Raw genomic sequence first — 19521 nt, forward strand, 5'->3', positions numbered from 1 at the left:
TCAGGAGTCAGCTGTCCACGGTAATCTTTACGATACCAGCACAATAACACACTCAGCAAAATATCGTCTAATTATCGTTATCGATAAAATCCCAGAAAATATCAAGATGTCATTTTTTGCCAATTTCGCGCACCCCTATTTCATTTAATAATTTATTCATAATAATTGATCAAATCGGTATTATTAATACTTTTGACTTGTCCATTTTCTTTAAAATGATTTAAAGGCTGAAATGTAAAGTTTATAATTTTACAAAACTTTTTGTTTTTGTGGAAACTTGTCTGAATTGTAAATGATGCTGATGATTTTAGAGTTTAATATGGTACTATAGACTCATATGGTATTAATTTTATTTGTGGAGGTCTTAAGTCTAAAATTTGAGCTTAAAGATCCTGCAGAAACCTTGAGGAAGTGACATCATTGGGCGCTTTTCTACAGTATGATGGAAAGACAAGCAATCAAAGCTATTATTTTTCCCAGCTTCTCTAACCTTAATCAAAGACCGCATCAACCTCAACTATTCAAACTTGTTACAATTTTTATTTATTTATTGTGCTTTTCATTGTTTATGGGAACTATAAGAGTATCAATAACTGCAAACCAATATTAAACATTTCTGTTACTTGCTAATAACTAATAATTTTTATTAGTAGTAATTGTTTATTATTATTAGAAAATATAATAAAGCAATTTTTTAATTTGTTTCTGCATTATTTATTTAGTCATTTTTATTTCATATAATGTTTATTACAAGCAAATAAGCTTTTAATCTGTATTCAGATGTACACAATTCAAAGGTGGCAAAAATGTCAAAGCCTTCAATTTTTTTCATTATTTATGGTCAGTAAAAGTTATCAAGAACTACAAACCAACATTTGCTCTCACTTGTCTCCTCCTTAGTGACATTAATCAAAAATGTCTATTACTTGCAATGAATAAGAAAAATAATGACAATTATCATTAATAATATAATAATAATAGTGTTGTTGTTGTTATTAGAAATTATTATTAGAAGTAACACATAATAAACATTTACTTATTTTCATATGTATAATTTTTTTGTAGTGTCTAATAAATTTAATTTATGAAAATATCAATTATTATTAAATTACTTAATTTTATTTTCTAACTATAAACATTTTTAATCTTTATTCAGACGTCAACATTTTTCTCAACAAGGTTGCAAAAATGTCAAAGCATATATAAATAATTAGTCATTGAAAAGGTCTTGTATTTATTTATGACCTTTTAAGGTGGATGAGTACCATTTCCTGAAGATTATGCATCTTATTATGCAGTTTGTGCACAGGTATTTGAAAGTGTAATGCAGTTGTAATGAGTGTGACGGTGACTTGTGTTGTTTTGTTGTAGCCGATCAAGCTGTGGACGGGGAAGCAGATCTTCAGTCTGATACTCAAACCCAGTAAAAGCTGTCTGGTGAAGGCCAACCTGCGCACCAAAGGCAAACAGTACTGCGGGAAAGGAGAGGATCTGTGTCACAACGATTCCTGTGAGTGACCCGACAGCACTGAGTGCTAGATACCCATGATTGCTGCAGTGTGGAAAACCTGGACAGAATCATGGAATCCAGTCATGAAAAGGGAATTTAGTGTATAATACAGAATGTTATGGAATTTAGCAATTTTGGCAAAGTTCAGTTTAACTTGATGTAATTGGGACAGAAATATATTACTTCTCAAAGTAGTAGTAGTATAGTAGTACATAAAAAAAAAAAAATTGAATTGAATTGTGAACATCACACAATTTATCTTCCATGTTTTCATTTTAACAGTCTGTCCAAAAAAATAAAAACTTAAATTTTAATTTGATATTTTAAGAGATTCATTACATTTTTAATGTTTTGTGCCTTCATTTGATTACCACTGTTTTTTTTTTTTTTTTTTTTTTTTTTTTATATAATACATTTGTTAAATCATTAATCCAGAAAAATTAAAACGGGCATCACAGAATAAATTATAAATAAAGAGAAATCAAAAAGAATTTAGAACAAAAAAAATAAACCTCATTTCATTGGGTCCTAAAAATTTAGTTTTTGTTAACTTTTAATAAATTGTCATAAAATTGTATATGTGATTTCAACCAATTAGACTTGCTTTTTGATCACTAAATATCAATTTACCTTTAAAACAGAATGCAGAAAAATGTAAATGTAAAACAGTTTAAGGGAGCTTTAATTAAAACTGTTTAGATGTCATATAAATGTGAAGTTCATGTGTGACTCGTGTGTTTTTGTGCAGTTGTGGTGATCCAGAACAGTGAGCTGATGTGTGGCAGCATGGATAAAGGAACTCTGGGATCCGGATCCAAGAATAACATCTTCTACATCCTGTTGAGAGACTGGGGTCAGCAGGAGGCTGCAGATGCCATGTCACGTCTCGCCCGTCTGGCTCCTGTTTATCTCTGTGAGTGTGTGTGTGTGTTTGTCCATCTCAGGTCTGATTTGTCTGGTTGTGTTGCTTGGTTAAAGTCGTGATGGACATGATGTTTTTGACTCCTGTATTGAAGCGAATCGAGGTTTCTCCATTGGGATCGGAGATGTGACGCCCGGACAGGGACTCTTGAAGGCCAAACAAGAACTACTGGACGCTGGCTATAAGAAGTGTGACGAGTATATCGAAGCCCTGAAGACGGGCAGGTTACAGCAGCAGCCGGGCTGCACCGCAGAGGAAACGCTGGAGGTGAGAGAGAGGAAATGAGTCTTTCATTTTCCCCATTTTTTAAATCAATAATGAAGCAATAAAAAAAATAAAGCAATAAATAAAAATAATATTTTGTATAATTGTTTAATTTTGTTTTTGTAATATGTATTTTTTTATTTATGTTTTTATAATAAATTGACTAATTTAATGTTAATTAAGAAGTATTTATTTATTTTAATCTGTATTCAAACCAGGCGTTGATCCTGAAGGAGCTGTCCGTCATCAGAGATCACGCTGGCAGTGCGTGTTTGAGAGAACTGGACAAAAGCAACAGTCCGCTGGTCATGGCTCTGTGTGGATCCAAAGGTACCATCAGAACCTCCTTAATGGACCTCCAGTGAAAGGTTTAATGGTCCATGTAATGTGGCATACCTTTCTTAAAGCTTTAGTGTTTGTCAGATTTCTTTGTTGTTTTTGTCATTAGTATTTTTTTTTTGTAAAATTAAAATATTTATACATTAAGTTTTTATTTTTAAGTATAAATTATAGAAATGTATATTAGATTTAATAATTTCATTAAAGGAAAAGTTCACCCTAAAATGAAAATTGTGTCATTTACTCACCCTCAAGTAGATCCAAACCTGTATGAATGTCAAAGGAAGATATTCTGAAGAAAGTTTGTAACCAGGCTGTTTTGGGGCACCATTGACTTCTATAGTAGGAAAAAAAAAATACTATGGAAGTGAATGGTGCCCCAGAACTGCTCTGTTTCAGCAGAACAAACACATTCATACGGGTTTGGATCTACTTGAGGGTGAGTAAATGATGACACAATTTTCATTTTAGGTTGAACTATCCCTTTAGTTTGTTTAGTATTCAATAGAACTAATTATTAGTCATTTAAAAATTTATATTAAAATGTAAATATGTCTCAGAATTGTAATAAATGAAACATTAAATTATTAGTTTAGTATTTGTTAGTGGTAATTATTAGTCATTTAAAATAGCGTGTGTGTGTATATAGATAATATTACTTTATATAATCATGTATTTTTATATTAACATTTATGTACTGTATTATACTATAACTGTATTTTTTATAAGAAAAATGCATCGTGAACTGGCCATGAACCCTCCCTCACTGCCTCATTTAAATAATATAATCTACTCTAACTGAAGTCTATGCGGTTACTCTCACAGAGCACGATTTCTCTCACTAATCGATCAGAAAATTCAGAATTCATAAAGGAAGTGAGTCACAGATGATTAACACATGATTCTAAAATCATCTCTGCGTCTCCAGGTTCGTTCATTAACATCTCACAGATGATCGCATGCGTCGGGCAGCAGGCCATCAGCGGCTTTCGTGTTCCCGATGGGTTTGAGAACCGTTCGCTGCCTCACTTTGAAAAACACTCCAAAGTAAGAACAAACCAGCTTTTCTTTTGTTTATCTATTTCTTTGTGTATGCATGACTGATTCTTCAATTACAGCATCTTTTGTCCTCTGTCTGCTGGGATAAATGCTTTTTTTATTAAAAAGCAGTCGTGTAGGTGCACAGGAGAGATTACAGTAGCACTTTTTATTGAGTAGATTTATACTGTTTAATTCGTTTTTCCACATTTTTAAATAATACGTTTGCCAGAAATAATACATGCATCCTTATTCAATTGTCTGCTAACAATCTTTGCATTAGCAAGTCCAAGGCTAATTTTGTCCATTTTAATCATGTCATTAACTCACAAAAATCAAAGAGATAAAGAAAGTTTTGAAAGTTATCTGAGATTAAAGAAGACCCAAACCAGAGGCTGTGTGGAATAAAAGCATCATGTTTGTGTGATTGTTCTTTTATGTTTCAGCTCCCTGCTGCGAAGGGCTTTGTGGCAGACAGCTTTTATTCTGGTCTGACCCCCACCGAGTTCTTCTTCCACACTATGGCTGGTAGGGAAGGTCTGGTCGACACGGCTGTAAAAACAGCAGAGACGGGATACATGCAGGTCTGACAGCAGATGCGCCTCTGTTTGCCTCCTGTATAATGATGCAATTAGTACAAGTATCAGATTTATGCATGCATGCAAACTTTTTACATTTTAGCTTGTATTAACTCTGTAAAGCCTGACATGTGAAATGATAATAGCCTGAAACAGTTGTTTTGGAAATGAAAGAGTTTGAAACTTTAGACAAAATATTTGTAAAAGGTTTGCGCAAGTGTCATATTTGATCCATCAGGCTTTTCTGGCTCTTACAGTCTGATATTGTGAGAATATGGAGGAAAAAACAGCTCTAATGAAAATGTTCAGTTTGCTGCAGATGCTGATATTTATATGATGGAATTTTGATGCTTGCAACATAAATGAAGCAAAAAAAGTCTTAACTGTCAATCAGACGGCGTTGTGTGCGACTGGCAAAGAAATTTGAGCAAAAGAAAGCTTATCAAAGATAATACAGTAGCTTTGTAGGATTGCAAAAGTCTCTTCTGTTGAGATTTGCCGTTAGTAATGAATTATGGGTAAACTAATGTGTTTGTGTGGTTCAGAGGCGTCTGGTGAAGTCTCTGGAGGACTTGTGCTCTCAGTACGATCTGACGGTGCGCAGCTCCACCGGTGACATCATACAGTTCATCTACGGCGGAGACGGACTCGACCCCGCGGCCATGGAGGGGAAAGACGAACCGCTGGAGTTCAAAAGAGTCCTCGACAACATCAGAGTACGTCAGAGATTATGCTTAAAGAAACTCTGGTTAAATGTTTGGTTAAAAAAATCATCCAAAACACATATTGAATGGAGCGAAGAGCGGATTTGTTTAAAAGTCGGAGCGTCGTGGTTTTCACTCACTCCAAGAGCGCTCCATCACGAGTATAATTCATGCCAACGACCCGTAATATAACGGCATATTTAGCAATAATTCACATGTTAAAGATATTTAGCTGACTTGATCGAGAAGGATCACTCAAATCAGAAAGAATGTGAAGGCTATGATGACGGCAATGGACATGAACGATTATAGTTATAGTGCTCAAGGAATTAGTTTGTTCCTTCTAGATATTTTCAGTTAAAAGCATGATTTAAACAAGTACTACAACACTTATTCACACGTAATCGCTCTCTCAATAATGCATTCAAACAAATGTAATCTTACAGTGCTACTTCATCTGTATCCGACTGCGAATGAGCAGAAATCTGTGAGAAATGCCTCGATCCGTAGGTAAAATAACTGATGCAAATGTAGTTATTTTCATCACAAACTAAATTTGCACTGCAAAAAGCAGCAATTATACCCTTTAATGCTGACAACCATGTTATTAGCTTGTCATGTGGTAGGAAAAAAGTTCCAATAAGCCACTTTAAAACACTCCTGTTATTACATTTTTTAATATACGTTATGAACAGAACTGATATTTCAAACATACTGAAATACTTCAGACTCGTGGTGTGGAGTGATTATTAAATGCTCGGAGCGCGGAGGGAAATTATTAACGCTCCACTCCGCTCACATACTCTGAGTTTGTTAATGACTTTCACAGGATTTTACAGAGTAACAGCTCACTATCTGTTACAAAAGACACTGGAACAGTCTGTCAGGCAATTCTGGTTGCATTTTTCATCAATTAATATCTTAAATGATCCTTTGACTATGTTCTGGCGCACCATCTAGTGGTGAATTCTTTTTTTTGCCCCGATGCCAAGCTTACTTGCCAACCCCTGACATACACCGTGTTTATTAAATTCATTTTCACACGAGATGAACCAGTATTCATGGCTGAATGATGCCTTGTACATAGAACAGATCAAATCAATAAAAGGGACAATTTTATTTACCTTTTTTTTCAGCTATTGCTCATGAAACACTAAGATGATTTAAAAAAGTGTTTTTTCTGTTTTAATAGTTTAAGCAAATATAATAGTTTTATTTTAAAAATAAAAATCATGTCTATTAAATTGAATTCATAAAACTTAAAAAATTCATAGTATGCTGATTTATGAGGAACAGATCGAATTTAAGTGACAATTGTATTTTTTTATGGTTCAGCTGTTCCTCATGAAATATGGTAGATATAGATTGTTTAAAAAAATACTTTTTTAAATTTAATAATAAAAAACATATCTAACCAATTGAATAATAACAATTTGATATATGATTGCAATTTTAACAATAATGAATACCATTTTATTTTCCACAAATTTGTTTGTTTTTAATATTTTTGTATTTCTGTGTTTTATGATCTAATACAAATTAATCATCAAAATGGTAATAATCAAATTAATTCATAATACTTACAATTTAATCTATTAATAAAATAAAATGAAAGGTTTATTGTATATATTAAAGCATTGGAAAAGGTCTCTATCTCTCAATTTTTAATCAATAAAATTACACGTGTGTGTGTGTATATATATATATATATATATATATATGTGTTTAATTTTTTATAAGTATGTTGTTATTGTTACTTTTTTGCAATACAGTTATAGGGCCTAAATTCACTGATCGTGGTTTTTGTTCATTGTTTTCTTCAAGTCTAGTTTGTTCTTTTGTCACGTGGTTCTGCTCGTGTGTGAGCAATCACAGGATGCTGGCTTCTGCTAAAAAGTGAACTGATATTTGTGAAATGAGAGACTAGCTGCCCATCAGTTACAATCACCGCTGCCTTATTTCATCTCCATTCACATTCTGAAACTTGATTACCGCTTTCTGTGGAGTCTAATTGATTGAAATGGCGCTGGAGGAGGCTGGGATATAGAAACACTCTCTGAAGAGCACCTTGTGTGTCATTTTCTCTCTCGCTTCTCTGAATCTGAGCGTTAAAGAGTGTTTTCTCTTCTCTAACGCTGATATTGCGTGTTTTCTCAGGCGGTGTACAGCTGTCCAGCTGAACCTGCGCTGAGCAGAAACGAGCTGATCTTAACCTCCGACTCCATCATGAAGAGAAAAGACTTCCTGTGCTGTAAAGACACGTTTCTGGAGGTGAGACGATGCTCTTTTGTCTGCAGAGATTCATCTGTCGTTCCAAACCCAGATTATTTCTTCAGTGGAACACACAAAGTAGACGGTTAGCTGAATGTTCACGCTGCTCTTTTCCATACAATGAAATCTGATGAGGGTCTGTCAAGCTCCATTATTAAATAGCTACAATTAAAATAGTCCATATGATTAAATGCTGGTGTCATATGATGGTACGTGCCAGGAACAGGCTGAAATTGACTTTAGATTGGTATTTCTCAACCAGGAGGCTACAAGGTGCTTTAAAATAAGACAAAACTAGCTTTAAAATGATTTAAAACGGCTTTTTGTAATTTAATTGACCTTTTTTTTAATTTTTTTTTATTTATGCCCTCATCAACAAAGATTTGTTGTTCCCATAGCCTTGGAAAACCTAGACGTAAAGTAAAAGTTTGATCTGGAAAAGTCATGGACAATTTTTATGAGAAATATAATCTTTTCTAGTAATGTCGCTAAAAATGTTATATTTATTATGATGTCGCTAAAAATACTTATTAAGCACTAAAATATTTGTTTGGATAGAAAGTGCTGAGACATTGTAATTTGTGAGTTAATAATAATAGTGGTAATAATAATCCTCCAGAAATCTTAAGAGTGATTTCTAGATCTGGAAAAGTTAGATTTTATGATGAATATAATTTTTTTATAATTATGTCAGATGCTGAGAAATTCTAATTTGAGGGCAAAAATAATAATTATCCCCTAAAAATTACTTTATGATGTTTTAATTATTTATTTAGTGCATTCATAGAATTATGTAAATGCTTCTCCTCCTAAAGTGTCTTGGGTAAGAAAAATATAATCTGCTTAAAACTGTCTTGAAGTCACTGCTTAAGAAGACTTGGAAATAGTCATATGGACTGCTGTAATGATTCTTTTAGCCATTTTTGGAGGCACTTTCACTTTGATTGTATGGAAAAGAGCAGCATGAACATTCTGCCGAACACATTTTGTGTTTCACAGAAGAAATGAGACAAAATGAGGGTTAGAATAAGATGACGAAAACGCACTCATCTTTCAGAGAAACAGCTTTAACTTTGTTCACAAGAGTCGACACGAATCTCTCAAATAAAGCTCATTGCAAATGGGTTATACTTCCACCATCTGTGGCCATGTTGCATTTAAAACGTTTTAGTGTGGGTTATGTTTCTTTGATGTGGTCAGTGTGTGTGTCTTTCGTTTGAAGGCGTTGACAGACACTGGCAGTGACAAATACTTACAGGTAAAGTACAGCACGCATGACGTGTGACAGAGATCGAGGTCCAGATGTGTTTATTTCAGCATGAATTACTGTAGTAACCAGTGCTGGTGCTGATCAACACACACTAATGCTGCACACTGTCAGGCAAACAGGTTTTCAGGTTTATCTGAATTTGTATTCCTCATTCACTTTGCAACTCACTGCACCGTCGTAAAAATATATAACTGGGTGAATGTCAGTGTCGAAGACATTTTTGGCTCATATTGCATCCTAAATCGAAAGAGAAATTATTTTGCTGAATTTTTTTTTTACTGCTTTATTTTTTTTTTTAAGCATATTTTCCCCCAAGCATTCATTGCTGAGACTGTTCAGATATTTTACTTTTATTTACTTTAATACATTAATGAAAATCATGCCTAGAAACGCAGTTCGATGTATTTCTTTCTTTATCAGTATAAATCTGTTATTTTTGTATTATTTATAAATTAATATATTTTTTAATTCTTTGAATTAAATTTGTTTGCTTATTTTTTTGTGCTTTTGCCAATTACATTTTTTTTATTAGACATATTTACATTTGTTTAGTTTTTTTTTTAGTTTAGAAAATTTTAGTACTTAAACAATTGTTTGTATTTATTATTTTCCAAGGCAACATTTCTAATTAATATTACTAATAACCTGTGTATAGTTTTAAGTCATCTAATAGTATTTATTTTATTTCAGTTGACAAAAAATGATTTTTAATAGTTTTGGATTGTTAACAGTAACAACACTGGTAAAGATTAAAGTCTGTGCAATAAATACTACATTATTTGGATGTATTTTAAAATTTAAATGTATTTTTATTAGTTTTCTTTGTGCTACAGTAATGAGATTTTGAATGCATGAAATCCTAATATTACTCAAAATAAGTTCAGTTTTCTTCACATGAAATAGTTAAATGTTTACTTTTGATTTTGAGGTGATATTTGACATTCTTGATTGAAATTAATCCAATAATATATTATTTTCTACTTTTGTGCAATGCTGAATTGTTTTAATGAATGATTTTGCTGCAGTTAATGAGCTCTGCATTGCATAACAGGTTCATTATGTTCTTGTAAATGTTTCTAAATGCTTTGAATTCTAGGAAATCAGAAAGTTCATCAAAACAGTTTCAGAGAAAATCAAAAAGACACGTGACAAGTATGGCATCAACGACAACGGAACGACGGAGGTGAGAGCTCAGCTTCATATGAGTGTGTTTGTGTGTATTTATATGCTTGTGTCTGATGGCCTTGTTTTCTCATTCATTACAGCCTAAAGTTCTGTACCAGCTGGACAGAATCACTCCGACCCAGTTGGAGAAGTTCTTGGAAACCTGCAGGGACAAATATATGAGGTAACAGAGTGATACACAAGCTCTAATTGCACTTGTTCGGTTCAGTAGAGGGATGCTGATCTAATGAGCTGTTCGTAATCGGCTGCTGTGATGGGTGGAAAGAGCTGCATCATTACTGACCATGTCAGGCTCTTTCCAGTTGTGTAACCCTTACGCAATAACTTCTATGGCTAAAATGAGATCCTGAGATGATTTAACCGCTGTTGAGAGACAGAAATGGTTTTAACGTGATTTGTATGACTCTCAGGGCGCAGATGGAGCCAGGCTCTGCTGTCGGGGCTCTGTGTGCTCAGAGCATCGGGGAGCCGGGGACTCAGATGACCCTCAAGACGTTTCACTTCGCTGGAGTCGCTTCCATGAACATCACTCTGGGAGTCCCGAGAATCAAAGAGATCATCAATGCATCCAAAAACATCAGGTGACTTCATAAACCCTGATACACCTGGAAAACCTGGAAATTTCAGGGAATTGTTTTCTCCAGCCTTGAATTTTTTTTTTTTTTTTTTTTTTTTGTGAGTAAAATTTCTTTATAATATAACTTTTAAAAATTTAGAATAATAAATAAAAATTATTAATTATTATTTATAATTATATTTATAAACTCCAAGCCTGGAAAAGTTGTATAGTACATTATTTGTTGTTTTAATTTAATTTTAAATGTAAAATAAAAATGATACATAATTTATAGTTAGATTTATTAATAAATTATAATTAATATGATTTGATTTATATTTTTATGTTCTTTACTCCCTGTCCATATCTAAAAAATATGTAAATATTTTTATTTTATATACTTAACTTTACTATTCTTTATTTCCCCACTATTTTGTGATATACCTCTGAGTACCATATAAATATCAGACCTGCCAACCTGTACGCATTTTGCGTAGCGGGCATGCATTTTGACCTCAAAGTACACAGGTACGATTTGTCACTTTAAACTACGCAAAAACCTGCTGACGCCTTTGTGCAGCACAAACCAATCAAGCAACAGCAAAGAAAGAGCACTTCGACCAATCAGAGCGTGGGGTTCATTCCCCATCTAGCAAGTGGGATGATTGACAAATGCATGGATCTGTCATTAAAAAGAGACTACAAATAGACAGCAAAACAAAATCCCGCTCGGTCTCGTACCTTTTTACTCCCGCCGTCTGATTTCTTAAAAGAGGACAGTAAAAGTGGAAAGTTGCAATATTGAGTTGAGTTAACTTTATCCTCTGGAGTCGACGTGATCGCATTGATATTCTAGACGAACTGTGAACAGAATAAAGCACTCATTCATATTCAGCCAGATCTGCTGCGGTTTATTTGTGTTCATATAGCTGCACTCACTGAACAGAGTCCTAATATTAGGGCTTTTAGTCCAAAAAAGTGCACGTACCTGGATAAATACTGATATATTTGCACTAGAGCTTCGCCCTCGTCTAATAATAAACCTTTAAAAAAGCATTCACATCTGCGCTCAGCTGCTGACACAGAGTTACCGTGTTTGGGTAACAGCTTCACAAACACAGTATTATTTCTGTATTACAGTCATTCATAAGTTAATAGTTCAGATATAAACACTGATGTTTATGGGAGCGATCAAAATAGACCTTTTGAAAGTTAACTGGCGCTTCAAATAACGTTTGTGTCGATTGCATTGTTTGGCCACTAGGTGCAGAAAAGTGACTTAAACTGTATTTGTGATTGAATCAAAGATTCGTTTAAAAACACTGATTCATCCAGTAAAGAAACAAGTGAGACATTAAATCATTCATTCAAACCACTTTTTTTATCATTTTAATATGAACTAAATATATTAAATGCATATTAATTTAAATGTTTAATAATTCGTTCAAATTAAACCCTTTTAAATAGACTGCAGCAATGGTAGTTTGTCACACATTATTTTGTTTCGTGGGAGAATCGTGATTCTCAATTTATCCAGAATCATGCAGCTGTCGTATGTGACTGAGTGCAGACCTTTGGGAAATATCTAACATGAATAACCTTATCCTAACACTACATCATTTTTAAGCTAGTTTTCCTATTCACCAGGCATTTGAGTTGGCAAAGTAGAGTAAAGTTATGTGCTCGGTGACAGAAAAGTGTGTGTGTTCATGCCTTGCAGCTAAAAAAAAAACAAAAAACATGACATCAGATGAGGACACTGACAGGGAGAGAGAGAGCAGCAGACCTAAAAAGAAACCAAAAAGAGTCCATGCCCCACAGCAGTTCCTCACAAAATATCAGGATATATCATATATATGTGTATGTGTGTATATATATATCTCCCCCCACCCCGTTGCCATCACACAAGTGGTACTCCAAAAAAATGTCAAAGGTTGGCAGGTCTGTAAATACTATGGTACATAAGTATGGTAATGTGCTATGGTATTATCATCTGATATACCATGGTTAACACTGCAGGATTATTTTATAATAAGCAATAACCATAAGCCAACCTCAAATCCTTTAAACAGACCTGAAACAACCTTCACAAAATAGCAATACAGAATTTCTAGACTCTAGAAAAGACCCTGTGAAAATTATAGACGTGCAGGTGACTGTAAGTGAAGCGGCTGACACAAGTGTCATCGATTCATGAGAGTTTGGTCTCGACCCCTGGAGGAGGAAAACTCATTTGTCAATCAGAGGCAGAAGCCGCGGGTGGTGAGGACCGCCTGTCACCTCACGGTCGGGTGGAGGAGTGTTGGCGTGCAGCTCCGGTGTGATTGCTGCTGTTGACGCTTCATGGATGATTAATGGCTGCAGTAACTCAAGTTCTTATTGCTAATGAGTCTCTCTCTGTGTCTCAGTACGCCCATCATAAGTGCCAACCTGGATACCGATGATGACCCAGACTTCGCTCGGCTGGTGAAAGGACGCATTGAGAAAACTCTAGTGGGAGAGGTGCGCGGACATTGACTTGTGCTGATTATTAATACTGCATTAGTATTGCTATTGTTCATGCTTCCTGTTAGGAGTGAAATTAAAATGCACTTGATTGAATTAGATGTGCATTGAATTAGCGACACCCTGCCAATCACCCAGAACATGCCAGCTGCAGAGAAGTGCATTTAATACACTCAAAGCACCTCAGCAAAGCCCTGGCAACCACCCTGAACACCATTACAAACACACAGCCATGCATTAAAAACACTCATAACCAGGGCTTGAAAATGGAAAAAAAATCAATCCGTTCACTCCGAGCAGAAATGATATATTATTACCGTTCCGAGACCGGTTTGAGTAGAAAAAACAACTATTTATTTGCCAGTAATAATAAAGTACAGCATTTTCTTTACACAAAGAAAAAAAAAACAGGAGATCTGGTACCTTAACCCACTGCGCTTAGTCATGGCCAATACAGCATCATCTTTTCTCGATTTTGGCCAAATGTAGCCTACTCAACAAAAGAAAAAATCCGTTAACGCTTTAAAGACATTAAAGTATTTTTTCAAGGTATTTAAAAATGTTTGCTGCATTGTTCAACAATGCTACTTGTATGAAATTTGCGTTTTGAGAGGAAAAAAGTCGTGAGTCAGAACACCATGCCAACTGCAGAGCAATGCTTTAAACTCAAAACACTAACAACCCCATAGCAACGCCCTGGCAACCACCCAGAACATGACAGCTGCAGAGCAATGCATTAAATGAACTCAAAACACTATAACAACCCCATAGCAACGCCCTGGCAACCACCCAAAACATGACAGCTGCAGAGCAATGCATTAAACTCAAAACACTATAACAACCCCATAGCAACGCCCTGGCAACCACTCAAAACATGACAGCTGCAGAGCAATGCATTAAATAAACTCAAAACACTATAACAACCCCATAGCAACGCCCTGGCAACCACCCAAAACATGACAGCTGCAGAGGAATGCATTAAATTACGCTCAGAACACCTTAGCAACACCATGGTAACCATCATACCGTCCTAGGATTGTGGAGGTGAAAATGTTTGCATGAACAAACAGCACTTTTACTTCAGAAAATGCATTTGTTTTTTTAAATGCAGTGCAGTGTGGGAAAATGATGGCCTCTCTGGCCTGTAGCACGCAATATTTTTCTGTTTCTATTCAGTATGCGCATGATTGAAATGGGTGTCAGATTGTTTGTAATGGAGGGATGCAGAATAACCTTTGATATGAGTGAGTCTGAATTGCAGGGTACTGCATCGAAATGCCTTTCATTCATGTTTAATGTCACAGAAACTGCTCCAAAAATTTGAGAGGAATATAAAGTCATTATAAGGCTTTCAGGAAAAGTAGGATCCCTTTTACCTAAATTATAAAGCAACTTTGAGCATGTCCTTTCTGAAGAAACTAATACCAGTTTTGAAAAGGTTCACATTACAGTAGACGGAAAGGCAGTACATTCGTGTTTTTGAGACCGAGCCAGTTTGTTGGTGTATTATGTTGTTTTCAGATTAATCAGTGAATTGATTGATCGTTTCCGTCAGATTTCCGAGTACATCGAGGAGGTTTTCCTGCCTGATGATTGTTTCGTCCTGGTGAAGCTGTCGCTGGAGAGGATTCGTCTTCTGAGGTTGGAGGTAACGGCAGATTGATCATAATTATCTGTTAATGACAGACTGGAATTCAAAATGATTCTTCCAGCATGCGTGCTTTTATACTCTGATTTTCACTCATTTATGTTGATAGTTCTTCCGTTGTCATTACTGTATTTTCTCTCTCTCAGCAGCTGTTCCTGTTGAGTGATTTTAAATGACTGATGATCCTCCTCTGCAGAGCTTTTATTGTTGTCGGTTTTGTTCAGGTGAACGCAGAGACTGTGCGATACTCCATCTGTACGTCAAAGCTGCGGGTGAAGCCGGGCGATATCGCGGTTCACGGAGAGGCTGTGGTCTGTGTGACTCCCAGAGAAAACAGCAAGAGCTCCATGTACTACGTCCTGCAGTCGCTCAAACAGGAGCTTCCTAAGGTCAGTCCTGACGCCACAGTGTTGGACACTGATTTCCATCATCATTGTCTCTATAAACCATGTACTATTATTTTAAGTTTAAATACTTGCTATTAACAAACCATTAAACTACAACTTTTGCCTCTCTAAACTCCTAATTCGCTGCGTATTAATAGTTAGTAAGGTAGTTGTTAAGTTTAGGATTGGATAGGATTATGGATATAGAATAAGGTCATGCAGAATGTGCTTTATAAGCACTAATAAATAGCCAATATGTTACTAATAGGCATGCTAATAAGCAACTAGTGCGAATTGGTCCTTATACTTGTATTTATCTGTAGCACTTATATAGGTAATGCATTAGATATCATGAACCAGCAGTAAACTATTAATTTTTTTACAGCAAATTTACTAGGGTTAGTGTTCATTTAGAAACATACTGTTAATTCATTTATGTTCAAATATATTAATTTATTACATTTGAAATGTTAAAAATGTATGTAAAATGTTTGTTGAAATACTGAAATTACCAAAACGGAAATAAATTCAAAGCTAAATAAAAAGTACTAAACCCTTAATATGGAAAATGAACAAACCTAGATGACTGAAAACCTATACATGCATTGTTTGTTTCTAACTAATGTAATTAACTTGTTAACTAATTGAACCATGTTGTAAAGAACTACCCATCAATCTTTAACCAAAATATGTGTATTTGCTAATCGAGTAAGAAGTTGGCCTGTTTTAAGCCGATCACTCCAAACTAGCCAAATATCAGGCATTATTAGTGTAGGGCCCTATGATTTCCACGATGCAGAAAACATGGACGGAATCGGGGAATCCAGTCATAAAAACGTTATTTACTGTATAAAGCGGTCAAAGTTTGGATGAATTAATCAAAACTAGGTCATTACACTTAAATCAAATCATGATATGGACTAGTATTTGTAAATATTAAATATGAATCCTGCATGTTCTGTGTGTCTCAGTGTGAATAATTGGAATAAATGTAAAGGTATTCATGGCAACTCGTCAAAATAAAAGTTTGGTTTACCTTGAAGACATTGTGCCAGAAATATATTACTATTGTTTAGTAGAATGTACATACTACTACTACTACTACTACTACTACTACTAAAATTAAAAAGAATAACCACACATTTCTTCCATGTTTTAATTTTAATAGTGAATCCCCTTTATTTGCCAAAAACAGTTTAATTTTCAACACTTATTAGATAACTGAAATTAATGTTTTGTGCCTTCATTTGATATCCAGAAAAATTTAAATACACAATACAATTTCTGGGGGGTGGGGGGGGCTACATTTCATAAGGCTATTGTAAGAATAAATTCAAATAAATTAAGTTGTTTTTATGCATTCAAATAATTAGACATGCTAAAAACACAGAATTTGTTAACATATGTTGAGAAAAAACATGTTCCCTATAAAACGTGTTAATTCCCTAAACATGTAATTTTTGTTTAACTTTGAATAAATTGATGTAAAATTGTATGTTTCATGATTTCAATTAATTTTACCATTAAAAAGGAGTCCAGAAAAATTGAAATGGAAAAAACAGAATCCAAAAAAATTTAAATGAAAAAAACGGAATTTGGGAAAAAATAAAAATGGATTTCATAGGGTCCTATTAGTGCATGTGGCAGATATCAGTCTACTGTTAATAGATCTGTGTGTGTGTGTGTGTGTGTGTGTGTAGGTGGTGGTCCAGGGCATCCCTGAAGTGGCGCGTGCCGTCATTCACATTGATGAACAGAGCGGCAAACAAAAGTTCAAACTGCTGGTGGAGGGAGATAATCTCAGGGCTGTCATGGCAACACACGGAGTCAACGGCAACAGAACAACATCCAACAACACATATGAGGTACGTCCCGCCCAGTCTGACTGTCAGAGATACACACACACACACACACACACACGGATCGAGCTGTTCACTTTCCTCAGTGTCTCCTTCGGAGTGTGACATTTAAACAGCAGTCTCTTACATGGGCAGCACTTCAAACGGCAGTGTTTTTGCATTTAAATAAAGAAGTGAATCCTTTAAATTACACCATATCTGCTGAATGAAATACTAGACTGGTTTCTTACTAATTTCACATTTACATTTAGTCATTTAGCAGATGCTCTTATCCAAAGCGACTTACAAATGAGGACAATAGAAGCAATCAAAACCAACAAAAGAGCAAGTGCTGTAACAAGACTCAGTTATCTTAACACGGTACACTTAGCATGTTTTTTATTTTATTTTATTTTTTTTATTATATAATAAAAAGAAAACCGAAAAAGAATAGAGCAAGCTAGTGTTAGAGGCCTTTTTTAAGCAGCTGATTCTAAAAATGGCCAGTCGTGGTGGAGCAGGTCACACTTTCTCACAAAATATGATGCATTTCATAGCATTTTAGCTTTTTACAACCATTTGTAAGGTGAAGTCGTCTTTATCCCTTAATTGGCAGACAAACACCACAAACACATGAATCCTGTCTGAATCTGAGCCACATTACAACAATTTGTTTAATTCTCAGCCCATTTTCACATGCATGACATTATTTTTAGGGTTGTAAAGTGGTAGAAAAGTTCCAGTAAATTTCAGGAAACATTACAGAATTTCTGAAGTTTCCCAGCATAATTTTGGAAATTTGTGTAAAGTTTCTGTCTCTTTGAAGCCGTAATTATTTTATGCCTAATATATATGTAATATATATCTATATGCATATCTGTGGTTGTTTTACTGCTTCCATACAATAACAAAATATTATAGATTTTGTGAAAAAGCGTATTTATTTATAAACTCATGTTAATTGTACAATGAGTATTTTAACAGATTTTTCCACTCTGCAAATTGAAAGTTACATTTTTTTTTTCAAATCTTTTTTTTTTTTTTTTGTCATTAAATCCCAAACATTTACATTTGACTGCTTTTGTTGTTTTGATAAGTGCATTGAAGCCGATACATAAGCAATTTGAAAAAGCTTCATTCTTATTTTGTAAAAACTGTACATGGGAAATTTTTATTTATATTTTTGAACTCCGCGTCATCAAATTAAGTAATATTAGGAGTAATATTTCTTACAAATCAGCTAAATTGTCGGGGTTTCTTTTTTCAAGATGCACAGCTGTTATGTTCAGCTTGTCTATTGTGTGCGATGTTTATTCGAATCTGTAGTGTTTATCTGTTCATGTTCTTCAGGTCGAGAAGACATTAGGCATCGAAGCGGCGAGATCCACCATCATTAACGAGATCCAGTACACCATGGTAAACCACGGTATGAGCATCGACCGCAGACACGTGATGCTGCTGGCGGATCTCATGTCTTATAAGGTGAGAGCGGTTCAGCTGCTGAAGGAGATTGTGAAGTGATAAATGCATTATAATGATGTTGAGTGATGGATTCGTGACTGTGAGTGAGATGAGAGCGTCTCTTGGGTCGTAGGGTGAGATTTTGGGCATCACCCGCTTCGGTCTGGCCAAGATGAAGGAGAGCGTTCTCATGCTGGCGTCCTTTGAGAAGACAGCAGATCATCTGTTTGATGCGGCTTATTTCGGACAGAAAGACTCGGTCTGCGGTGAGTGATGAGCAGAAACATGCATAATGACGGAAAAGATCAATCCATGAGCAAAGAAATGACATGCAGATGTCAACTGTCGTCTGCAAACTGAACTCTTTCCTCTCTCTCTCGGTGTCATTCTGCAGGTGTCTCTGAGTGCATTATAATGGGAATCCCCATGAACATCGGCACTGGACTCTTTAAACTTTTACACAGCGCCGCCAAGGAGCCGAATCCCCCGCGCAGGCCTTTGCTCTTTGACAGTCCTGATTTCCACATCCCTCTGGCCCGATAAACCGCCGGCGCGTCTGGACGGCTGTGATGTGGAGCGTAATGAGCATTTGCTGCAGATCTCCAGCTGTTCTGCACCTCTTAGGTGTTTTACAGTTCAAATCAATAATTTTGTTCCTTTAGGGTTTTTTGGCTTCACCAAAACAATGTTTCCCATTTGAAACGATGAGAATGATGATCTGATGAATGAATCTCCAGTAAGACTGAAATCACTGATGATTGATATTATCTTGATGATAATAGACCTTTATGTTGAGATTTCCTGCGAACGTTCGGCCATTATTTTCTCATTTGAGATTATATTTTTTGCTTGTTAAAGGCTAAGTGATTAAGTTTAGAGGCACTTGTATTTATAGATTAGTAATCAAATCTAATTTGTATGTGCGGTTTTGGTTTGTTTTCATTGTGCTGCTGCAGTTTGCTGAAAACAGGCATGGCTGACGTCCATGTTTAATGTAAATATGTATCAGGTGTGAATAAAATGTACATTATGATGACACCAGCAGC

The 19521-nt window shown here is 35.2% G+C and overlaps 1 protein-coding gene across 2 annotated transcripts in view; it reads left to right on the plus strand.

Moving 5' to 3' along the window:
* Positions 1–19521, plus strand: part of LOC306857561 (DNA-directed RNA polymerase III subunit RPC1) — a 28314-nt gene extending 8793 nt beyond the window's left edge. Inside the window, exons 14-32 of one of the 2 annotated variants that reach the window (XM_079397549.1) lie at positions 1372–1510; positions 2259–2423; positions 2527–2699; positions 2915–3026; positions 3964–4082; positions 4520–4657; positions 5197–5367; positions 7513–7626; positions 8849–8884; positions 9993–10079; positions 10162–10244; positions 10492–10662; positions 13046–13139; positions 14698–14790; positions 15015–15179; positions 16877–17041; positions 18365–18496; positions 18609–18741; positions 18870–19521. In XM_079397549.1, coding sequence (XP_079253675.1) covers positions 1372–1510; positions 2259–2423; positions 2527–2699; positions 2915–3026; positions 3964–4082; positions 4520–4657; positions 5197–5367; positions 7513–7626; positions 8849–8884; positions 9993–10079; positions 10162–10244; positions 10492–10662; positions 13046–13139; positions 14698–14790; positions 15015–15179; positions 16877–17041; positions 18365–18496; positions 18609–18741; positions 18870–19018 — 2439 coding nt within the window. In that variant the 3' untranslated portion in view covers positions 19019–19521. The remainder of the gene's footprint in view (positions 1–1371; positions 1511–2258; positions 2424–2526; positions 2700–2914; positions 3027–3963; positions 4083–4519; positions 4658–5196; positions 5368–7512; positions 7627–8848; positions 8885–9992; positions 10080–10161; positions 10245–10491; positions 10663–13045; positions 13140–14697; positions 14791–15014; positions 15180–16876; positions 17042–18364; positions 18497–18608; positions 18742–18869) is intronic. The other variant, XM_079397550.1, reaches the window with a different exon arrangement.

The sequence above is a fragment of the Barbus barbus genome, assembly GCF_936440315.1.
Source record: "Barbus barbus genome assembly, chromosome: 38".
Lineage (NCBI taxonomy): Eukaryota > Metazoa > Chordata > Actinopteri > Cypriniformes > Cyprinidae > Barbus > Barbus barbus.